Source organism: Pholis gunnellus (genome assembly GCF_910591455.1).
Source record: "Pholis gunnellus genome assembly, chromosome: 8".
In the NCBI taxonomy this organism is placed as follows: Eukaryota; Metazoa; Chordata; class Actinopteri; order Perciformes; family Pholidae; genus Pholis; species Pholis gunnellus.
The window spans coordinates 5,147,620-5,158,848 of NC_136534.1; the positions used below are offsets into that span (position 1 = coordinate 5,147,620).

General features: G+C 41.7%; 1 protein-coding gene across 1 annotated transcript; it reads left to right on the forward strand.

Moving 5' to 3' along the window:
- Positions 1 to 3,570, forward strand: ggctb (gamma-glutamylcyclotransferase b; the record flags this gene model as incomplete). Its single annotated transcript, XM_079164568.1, has 4 exons — positions 1 to 111; positions 190 to 335; positions 445 to 577; positions 3,406 to 3,570. 4 exons carry the CDS (start codon positions 1 to 3, stop codon positions 3,568 to 3,570), a joined length of 555 nt encoding a protein of 184 aa, XP_079020694.1.
- Positions 3,571 to 11,229: the final 7,659 nt, after the last annotated feature.

Here is an 11,229-nt window from a genome sequence, read left to right on the forward strand (position 1 = left end):
ATGGAGAATCACCTCACCTTCCTGTACTTCGCCTATGGCAGCAACCTGCTGAAGGAGCGGCTCCAGCTCAAGAACCCGTCTGCTAAGGTCCACTGCGTGGCCAGGCTGAAGGTACGGTCTGATATCAGGAGCATCAATGTTCTGTTCCACGTGAGCTGTGCATACTTATGACCTTTTTCTCCTTTTCAGGACTATAGATTGTTGTTTGGGAACTACAAAGGCCTTGCCAGTGACCGGTGGCACGGAGGTGTGGCCACCATAGAGCACAGCCCGGGGGACGAGGTGTGGGGTGTGGTGTGGAGGATGAGCATGTCTGATCTGGAGTCTCTAGACAGGTAAAGTGCTCACTTATCAATTCCTTTAATGGCCTCCCCCTGGATTGCTGTTCCTATGAAACTGACCTCTACCACTTATGTGTTTTCATTTGCGTGCATGTGTTCTCAGTCAAGAGAATGTGACATTAGGTGCGTACACTCCCGTGGAGCTATCGGTGAAGACGAAAGAGCGGGAGGTCAACTGTCGTACCTACATAATGAACAGCTGTGTGTACGCCCCACCATCGCCACAGTACCTGAAGGTAAGACCGCTTTCTCTGCATGCATGCTCGTGGGCTCGGAGCCCTTACATCTAATGGAGGAGGGATTCTTTCTGGCATTTCACACACAGACAAAATACAACACAAATCATAAGGTGATAAGTGCAAAAGTGCAGTTTAAAAACTGTGCATGTGTTGTGAATGCCAAACAAATTCTTCCTAACATTTTAGATGATAAGGCTGATGTTATTCTACATATTTTTATTGCTAACAATTCTCACATAAAAACCCAAACCAACAATGTGTTAGTCCGTCTTCAAATACGTTCTGACTTCCCTACTCTGTCAGTGGCACTTAGCTTAAAGCCCATTGGTTCCTACTGAAGATGCAAAACTTTAAAAATGGCTCACGAATATATAGTTTTATGTTTTAAAAAGGTTCAGGCATTTCCTAAAACAACAGGTCACTGTAACTATTGGCAAACATTACCGAAATAGGAGGAAATAATGTATTTATTGGGGACTATTTTCAGTGGTGGAAGAAGAAAAGAGATAATTTATTAATGTAAAAGTAACAATACAGCAATGTATGTTTTTATTCATTATTTCCCTGTGAAATGTAGTGGAGTAGAAGTATGAAGTAATATAAAATGGATATACTCAAGTAAAGCACAAGTACTTCAGAATTGTACCTAAGTAGGCATAAAGTTCATGAGTAAATCTACTTTTCTCAAGAACTATTTTCAGCTCCAGATTAATCCACATTTGTTGCTTAAGTGAGTACTTGGGTCAGCAGGTCAGTGTGTATGGGATTGAGTCAAAATAAACTACAGTGTGTGTGTGTGTGTGTTCATGGTTATGAAGGAACATGCCAACAGAAGGGCTTATTGATGTGTTTTTAACAACATGGCGCTCTACGGCACAGAGGAAGAAGATATATCAGGCTCTGATATACACACAATACTTGTGAGTAGACACAGTCACTGCTGGCTTCGGTCTAGTCGTGGAATTTCTCGATAAAAAATACATACATACACTCGGTTATGTATATTATGTATACACCTCAATAAAACAAATGCAGTCTAATACAACAGCCCTGCAATAAATCCTTCATGAAGGTTAAAATGTTCAGCTTTTGTTGAAGCTGATGATTTGACTGTATGGTCATTTCGGAGGATGCCGTTTGTGGTACTCTTAAATTGACAGGTGTTTCTACTATTTTGTCCACGCTATCTATATCAATGAGGGGAGGCTGAATAACATTAGCACCTTGACATTGGACAACATCAGCATACATATTACCCAGCGATCATCATTGCATATCTGTGTATCAAAAATACCAAAGAAACTAAGAAATGTATCATTTATTTGAATAGTTTTAATATGTAGAATAAGCATATCATTTTGTTATAGATTGCTACTGACTTTACCAAAAAAAGAAAGAAGTCATGAAGGTGATGAGTTTTCCTTTTTCACGGTGGATACAGTAAATTACACCATTCATAAATCAACTGGTTTCTTGTTTGAACACAGGCGTATTCTCTGCTCAACACATGGGTGGAGGGCCTTCTCTCTCTATGGGCCCTCCCATTCCATGGGCCCCCAATGCATCCTCACTGTCTGCACTGACTTTAGCTACGCCCCTGTGCAGTGCTACATTTGCAATCTGCAACAATGAAAACTATGATACTATCTTTGCATTTGAAGTAATTTGCTGCACAACTTTATAATAATATAATTATAACCAGTCACCCGTTAACGGCATTATAATCCTTTTACATTTCTGTCTCACTCTATGTGATTCTCTGTGAACGTGGTTGTTTGAATGCCGTTGTTTTGAATCAGGAAGCTGAGAGAAGATGATCATGAATCAGCTCAGGGGCATCATCACCTATTCACTCCCATCACATTTCTCTCTGTGAAGCATCTGGATCAGGAATCGGTCTACTCACAGCCCTCATCACCTGACCATGTGATCAACGGGTCACAACAGTCAGGACACGCCCCCTCTGCCATGCTACGTTTTACAGCTCTGACAGCTAGTGAGCTAGAGCACCAGACTGTTCTTTTGCACATGTGAGAGCTCCAAACATGCTTGAGGGAAAGGCAGCGTGTGGTCACGGCTTTGTCTTCTATAGTGTGCATGCAAGACTCAACTCTACTGTTCCCTCTGTTATGCTGGGCCTCGTCCCTGTTGGAGCTGCTAGTGGTTCTCAAATTTACGGTGGTCTTTAGATACCGACATAGTGTAGCTGTTATACATATACAGAACATATACAGAACAATAAGTTCAGTATAGTGTATAGCACAATTTGGACAATGAGCACTTTTCTTCGATGTTTTATTCTGAAGACCAGGGGTCATAATCTCAGGGGATCTTACTTTACCACTAAGACTCCTCCTAAATGGCACTAAAATTTCCTTGCGAACCATTTCCCTTTGAGAGCTCTTCCCAAAGCTGCAGAGAGACATTTTTGATAATGAATAAAAGTACTCCTACAATAAGAGTGAGGGGACCGGAGGCCAAGCAACCGGCCCTTTACGATTAGGCATGTGTTGAACAACTTCTTATATACAGTCTATGCCATTACGTGTTGACGTTGATGTCCACATACCTGGCTGTTGTATAATTCATTCATTCAGAAGGCCTTTACTTTTTCAAATAATACTTTGTTCTCTTACATTTAACCAAATTGTGACTTTGTAATATCCTCCGATATCTGATCCAACTCAACACAGCTGAGTTTCAAAACATCCACAGTGAGCTGGGAGGAAATTTGGTGATTTGTGGCTGTTATTGGTTATAAAGAGAGAAAATCAGGGACTTTCTTCATGGACAGTCAATGTATTCAACTCCATCAACCACTGCAGGTGATTATGATGGGAGCAGAGCAGAACGACTTGCCAAAGGACTACCAGGAGAAGCTGAGAACAATCAAGACCAACATGTATGAGGATCCTCTACCCATGATGGCTGAACTGGAGCGAGCCAGAAAGAGAGCCAAAGAGAGGACCAACCACCGTTCCGATGCCTGATAATCCAGCAGAATCCAGGTCCACTTTGTACTCGGAAAGTCCTCATAACACTGTATTCAACCTACTACTGTGGCTTAACAAGTTCACCTTAGCTAGCTGATTAATGCCTAATTTGGCTAACCTTAATTCCAGCGGCCTGGTCTATGCATGGCCACTGTCATCCAGTGATAGAATACAGCATTGATGGGTCTGTGATCTAACTTGAGTTGCCTAAACAGATAATAATAATAATAATAATAATAATAATAATAATAATAATACTCACATTGTGACAGTATAGAGGTGTGAGATCCACCAGAAAATGTTGCATGATTACATATCACCATAAGGAACAATAACACAGGTTATTTTCTTCTTGGCTTCACCATCGTGCCTTCATCTTTTGTGGTTGAAATATAAGACTACCATATTACAATGCTTATTTCTTGCTTGTAACAAGACTTTGAGGAATGGACAACTAAAATATTCCTTAAACGGCCATACCAGCGTTTTTGTACCGTTGTGGCATGGTACTGCAAGTAGAGTATTGCAGAGTGATTTGTCACTTCTGCCCCACAGTACCAATCTACAATAAAATAACTAAATGATAGCAGGTATAGTGTTTTTACCTAAATAAAGCTAGTTAATAAAGTTAGTCACTGCTGGATTATTTTCCCTCGGTGGCTGTAATTTGTCATGACGGAAACCTACAAGAGACAAATATGTTCCTTTAATGCCCCATGAAGTGTAATATTTGTGATGCTACTTGTCATTTCCCACATAAGGCAACTGTACCATTATTTAAAACATACATAAAGTGGTTTATGTCAACAACAATGACCCAACTTCTACTTTGTCATTTCACTTAACTAAACAATATGATAGAATAAGGGAATCTGCTCAGGACTGCAATGAACACACTCTCTGTATTCACTTTGATTAGATTAGATTAGATTAGATTAGATTAGATTAGATATATACTTTATTCATCCCCAAGGGGAAATTTGTCTGTGGCAGCAGCAAACGAAGTTACACAATAAAATAAAAATATTAAGTATGGAAAATGCACAATATATACAATACAATAAAATAACAGAGCAGGACCTATTACATTTAAGAAAATAAAGTAATACAAAAATAAAAAATAAATGCAGAGAAATGCACAGTATATACACTAAATAGAATGGTATTAAATTAACTAAGTAGGAAAAAATAAACTAAAAACAGTAGTGCACAAGATCGCCAACAGCAGCAACAACAGTGTAGCAGTGTATGTGTATGATTTGGCCTGAGGTGATTTATTATAGAGTCTAATGGCAGTGGGCAGGAATGTTTTCCTGTATCTGTTCCTGTGACAGCAGAGCTGGATGAGTCTGTTGGAGAAAGTGCTCCGCTGTCCCTGCAGTAGGTGGTGGAGAGGGTGGTCCGGGTTATCCAATATGGATAATAGTTTCTTCAGTGTCCTCCTCTCCACCACCTGTTCCAGATAGTCTTGTCTTCGTACATAGTAGCTTGCCACACATTTGTCTTTGACATTTCTCAGTTAAAATGACTACATTACCTGCAAACTTCCTTTGTAATAACATTGTTTGCTCTCTCTGGTGAAAGAAACCAAGAAAACACCTGTAACTGTTGTTTTTTGCAACCAAGCATAATGGGTATTAAGGGTGAGAGGTGTAACATGTAAGGTAAGAAGATATACTGTTGTACATAAGGCCAGCATCGATATAGGCTGGCTGTTGGGGGTTTTCTAAACCACTTCCACCCCTAGCTAATTGATTTGGGATGGCACACAAACACCAGTCTGTTCTGGTCTACCATCAATCTGTCTTTGTTGCTCAGTTACATACTCGCTATCACACGTTATGCACTGAGCTACGTTAGTTTTATAGAGCTCCCCCTAAAATTCTCAAATGAGGCTTTCTGGGTCAAGCTTTGTGGGTTGAGTAACAAATGCGTTGCGCAGCAACAACAACCGCGTATGTATTGAAGAACTGTCATGGCCACGGCTGTGTCTCTAGTTTTTCCCTGTGGTTCTTGTGTTTTCCCTTTCCCTTGTGTCTCCTGTGCTCCCCTGTCTTTCTTTCTCTGTCTGTCTGTGATGTGGGTGTGGCGACCTTCTTACTCTCCCGGATCCATGATTGCAGTTCAGCCTACACTCCTGCTCTAAGTCGCACGTCATCCCATGCTCCGACCAATGGTGTAACGTCAACACCACGCTCCAACTAATGGTGTATTGTCATCACTCACGCCAACCAACGGTTTACCGTCATCACACAATCCAACCAATGGTGTAACGCTATTACTCAATCCGACCAATGGTGTAATGTCATCAATCAATCCAACCAATGGTGTAACATCAACACTCAATCCGACCAATGGTGTAATGTCATCAATCAATCCAACCAATGGTGTAACGTCATCACTTAATCCGACCAATGATGTAATGTCATCACAGACTAGCTGGATAGCATATGGAAGCTAATATATTTAGTTTAATATTGGTTAGTTGTATCCCCATATTCTCCTGAAGCAGCAGACAGGCATCAAGCGGCCAGAAGAACTTCTCTGGTTCTGGAAGCTAAACATTGTTTGTGGATTTTGGGAGTGAGGTCAAGGAGGCCTTTAAAAATTCCATGTCTGTTGACAAAACATGTCTCCCCTCAATCCCCCTCTGCCAGCCAGTCTGCTCTACAGCATCCCTCTCAAGAAAAGCTCTCTTCCCTTCTCACAATGTGTTTTCCTGGCCTCTTCACCACCCAAGCAGAGCTGTGACGAAATCCCAAATAAACATAGCATCTGAGACAGAGGGACGTATCTAGGACAGAGGGTTGTCCTGTCTGTGGGGAACAAGGCAAAACAGATTCTTCTCTGCCGTGCAGCTGCAGCTCGCGTTCATAGCATCACATGGCCTCCAGCAGTGCAGAGCAGAAGGCTAAACACTGGACACTCCAATCAGGTTCCTGTCACACAGAACAGGACCTTACAGTGTAGTCAGTTGGAAGTGGCCTATTTGCAATTTGATTCTAATTATTTGTAAAAGCTGCCATGAGAGCCAGACCAACTTTAACTGCGCATTCATGCGTACACAATGGGCTACCCCATGTATCCTGGATTCCTTTAGAGCTTTAGTTGTGTGCACCCTATGAGATGAACACTATACTGTATGACAACAAGTTGCAATCAAGTGGGGGAAGTTTGTCAGGACAAGAAAAGAGGTCAGCAACAGATGTGGCAGAGAAACTAAAAGAGCTTGTCCCCGCAGCGGCTTTTTCCGATGTGATCTTAACATCAAAAATATATTAACCCCCTTGAGTGTTGCCATGATTAGTCATGTTTATACCGTTGGCCCTGATCTGCCACCCAGTAAACATACTGATATAACTACCAATGTTGTGTGACACAACAGGCTCAGATGACCTGGGTATAACTCAAAGAGGGCTGGAGTCTTGAAGTCATAAGGAGTAAGCACCTATCACAAACCATTGAAATAAAAACAAAGTTTTTGCCCATTGATATCTGAACACACATCTTCCTGTCTCTGTCCAAAATTGCTCTGGTGGCTCCTATGATGCACAAATGGTGAAGTGGGCTTTTATATGACCGGTTTGGCTAACTAGTCGCCCAAAGTCTCATTTGATTGTATTATTTTTTGTAAACGCCTATGAGGGCCCGATGAGTCATGAAACACGGTTTGAAACCGTAAAAAAAGACCCTCTAACTTCCGTTTCACTGGGACTCTGCTTGGACATCCCAATATATTCAGTGCTTTTGGAAATTGTCTTGTATCCTTCTCCTGGAAGGTTCTTGTCAATAACGTTGGCATTCAATTTGTTTTTCAATGCTCCTTTGTCTACTTGATGTCGGTTAAAATAAGTACTTAGAGAAACATTTATGTTTGGGTTAAAATGATTACTTTGCTAAGTAATAGGACCTTCATCGTCATGGTCACAGTAATACTTGGTTATGATTCGAGGACAATGGCAGTCAACTGTCATACGGTCCAGTGGTTAGTTCAGCCATCCATCCACAATGACCTCCTCCCTATGTGGACTTATCGCTCTATAACACTGTCACCTTATATCCCATCATACTTACTAACTTACTAGAAGTCTTTGTCACTTCAGATTCTGTTTGGGGGTACATTCTCCTGGGGAGGATAGTCTGATTCTGTACAGTTGGCCCCTAATGCCATGTAGTTGGGACTTTAACCCCTATTCTACGATATGAAGCCCTGTTCCTGTCAAATCTCTGTTGAGGGTTCTGAGCACCTCCTCCACCCAGTAATAATATGACATTGTTTGACTGTCAAGATATGTTTGTTCCAACTGGAATCAAACAGCAGGAGCAGAGTATTCATTCTGCATGAAGAGTCTGTCAAGAGAGATTTCTGAAACCCAGACTAATTGAATTCTTTCAGAGATTGCTCCATATTCCGAGGACAGTCAGTACAGGCTTTGACCTCTTGAATCCCGATTCCCCCCTTATATTTAAAGTTGTGTTAAAGCGAGCAGTGTTTTTCACACAGCATAGCAATAACACAGAAGTGCTTTTTCATTCAGTTCGTTCCATCACTGCATGAAACGAGAAGGAGGTATCCTGTCGTGTCATACAGCCCACAGTACTAAATGCTGAGCCTACCGGCCCCCCACAGGAACATGGTCTCTTGTGTGGGATGGACTCAAAAACAGTTAAGTGGGACACAGCAAGAAACCACACATGGGCCATTACACAACCAGCTGCATCAGAGTAATGGTGACCTGCATGGAAGTGAATCACTGTTTTCTTTGGGGCAGTTTCTTTAGTGGAGAGAATATTTCATGAAAACAGTTCACAGTGAGGTCTGTGGACATTGGGAGCATCTCAAGTTGAATTTTCTGATACTTTAACCACTATTCACATCCTTTTTGTCATGCTTTGTTGAATTGCATTTTGCATATGTCACTTTGACATTGCAGAATAAAAACAATCTGGACAAAGTCCACCATCCTGATGGTCTGAGGAAAGAAGCTTTTTCTGAATCTTCCTGTAAATGGATTACAGAGGAGTTTGCCTGATAACTGTATACAGTCTTGTAATTGAGACATATGCCTTTAGGGTTAGGGTCCATCCTAATACCCACACTTGAGGTCTTGAGCACTTAAGCACCCATTCATGCAACGCCAAGTAATAGACAAGTGTCTCCCAGGTTAGTAAATTCCCATACTTTATGCACACTTTTCCAAATACTTGTAATCAGAGCTAAGTGTGTCCCACAATTCAGCATGGTCTGCTGCGCCACACTGGTCCAGTTGTTGATGGCCGTGCATCTGTGTGCTGGTTTTAGGACCCACATTAATCAACAGGCATGGAGAAGTTTGTAACACGTTGGATGTATGCACACGAATGTTATGACAGAACCTCCACTCATGGTTATCATTTATTTGATATCATCTGTTCTTCTTGATGGGACTTTTACTAGACAGAAACCATTCAATTCGACAGAGAAAATCACACCGAAACCGATCAAAATGAAATCATGTTGTGTCTCTTTTATGTTCAATAGATCCACGTGCTTCTAGTTAATACTACTCAACAAGAAAACAGGCTGATTACGTATTATAGTTTTATGGATTTTATGGTTTTACGACTTCTTTACTTATTTTCACAATGCCTATCTTTTATAGTTTTTATCTCACAAGGCATGTGCAATATGTTTTATATCTTTCTTCCTTATTGTGTTATCTTCCTTGTCTGATAAATTACTGTCTTTTTGCTGTAGCACTGTTGCCGAAGAAAAATAACCCCCGGGGACAATGAAGTATGTCTTTAAACTCAAATTACTTGTTTTATGTATTATGTTACTCCTCACAGCTACCGAATGTGTGTTTTACTTACTGATTGTAACTGTAATACTGTGTGGTTGAGCCTACTTATTGGGGCTGAGCTTGATTGAGCCATGTACAGTATTTGTACACTTATTCATTTACTGTGTCCAAGTGAGCTTAACAGGCCCTTGGGCACTGTGGCAGTCACCGGAAATACATCACACAAGTAGGCACTTGGCTGCTCGCGATAATCGCAAATGGGGGTATTAAGATGGACCATTAGTCTTGTAATCTTAATGGAGGAGAACGGTCCAGAATCGTACCTTCTCTGGTGGGACACGAAAGCTGATGAAAGAAACGTTAATAGAAGTTTAGCAGAACTTTTTAAGGTTTGTCTTGTCAAAATGTCCCAGTCACAAAGAGGGCAGCATCTGGGTACTTAGTCACACAATGATTGGTGGTGGAATTTGCTGTGATGCAAGAGGCACCAGCTAAAACCTTGCCCTGGGGCTCTACATTGGTCAGGTCCGGGTCTGGGACTGAATGTTTGTCAGTAAGATACCGGGACAAGGTGGATGGTGGACTTAGGCTCTCATCAACATCAGCTTGTCTCATCCAATGTTTGTTCTTTTTCCATTCGCCTTCACTGAAAAGCTGGAAAACCAGTGAGAAGACATCTACCCAATGTTCAGGAGTGAGTTGCGAACATACAGTATTATTGTCTTTGTAGAGCAGTTACAAAGTCCTACGGACCTATAACCTTGCCACCTTTTTTCACTCGTAAAATATACAAGCAGGAAGGAGGGGGAGGGAGAAAAAGCAGAGAGGGAAGTCGGATAATGCATGACTTCCTGTTTCACTGGGGTATAAATATGAGGTAAACACAGGCCAAATTCCCTTAGTCATTCATCACTATGGGAAAGACCCGAGAACACAGTGACGAATTGCGATGAAAAGTTGTTGAGCTGCACAAATCAGAAAAAGGATATAAGAAAATCTCTGAACAGTTGAAAATACCCATTTCCACTATCAGGGCAATAATTAAGAAGTTTAAAGCGAGGGGAGATGTTAAGAATCAGCCTGGAAGAGGACGTGTGTGTACATTGACCCCACGCACCGTGAGGAGGATGGTTCGACTGGTGAAAGAATCTCCAAGGATCACAGCTGGAGAATTGCAGAGGTTAGTTGAGTCTTGGGGTCAGAAAGTCTCCAAAACTACCATCAGACGCCACCTCCACCACCACAAGTTGTTTGGGAGGGTTGCCAGAAAAAAGCCTCTGCTGTCAATCAACAACAAACTAAAGCGCCTACAGTTTGCCAAACGTTACTGGGACTTTCATTGGGACCGGATTATATGGTCAGATGAGACCAAAATAGAGCTTTTTGGCAACAAACATCAAAGGTGGGTTTGGCGTAGACAGAAAGATAGCCATACATAGAAGCACCTCATACCCACTGTGAAGTATGGTGGCGGATCTTTGATGTTGTGGGGCTGTTTTTCTTCCAAAGGTCCTGGACATCTTGTAAGGATACATGGTATCATGGACTCTATCAAATACCAGCAGATATTAAACGAAAACCTAACAGTCTCTGCCAGGAAGCTTAAAATGGGCCGTGGTTGGACCTTCCAGCAGGACAATGATCCGAAGCACACCTCCAAATCTACACAAAAATGGTTCACCGACCACAGAATAAAGGTTTTGCCATGGCCATCACAGTGCCCCGACCTAAACCCCGTAGAACATCTGTGGGATGAGCTGAAGAGGAGAGTCCACAACTGTCGAACCCAGAATCTGAAGGATCTGGAGAGATTCTGCATGGAGGAATGGTTTCAGATCCAGTGCCATGTGTTCACCAACCTCATCACGCATTA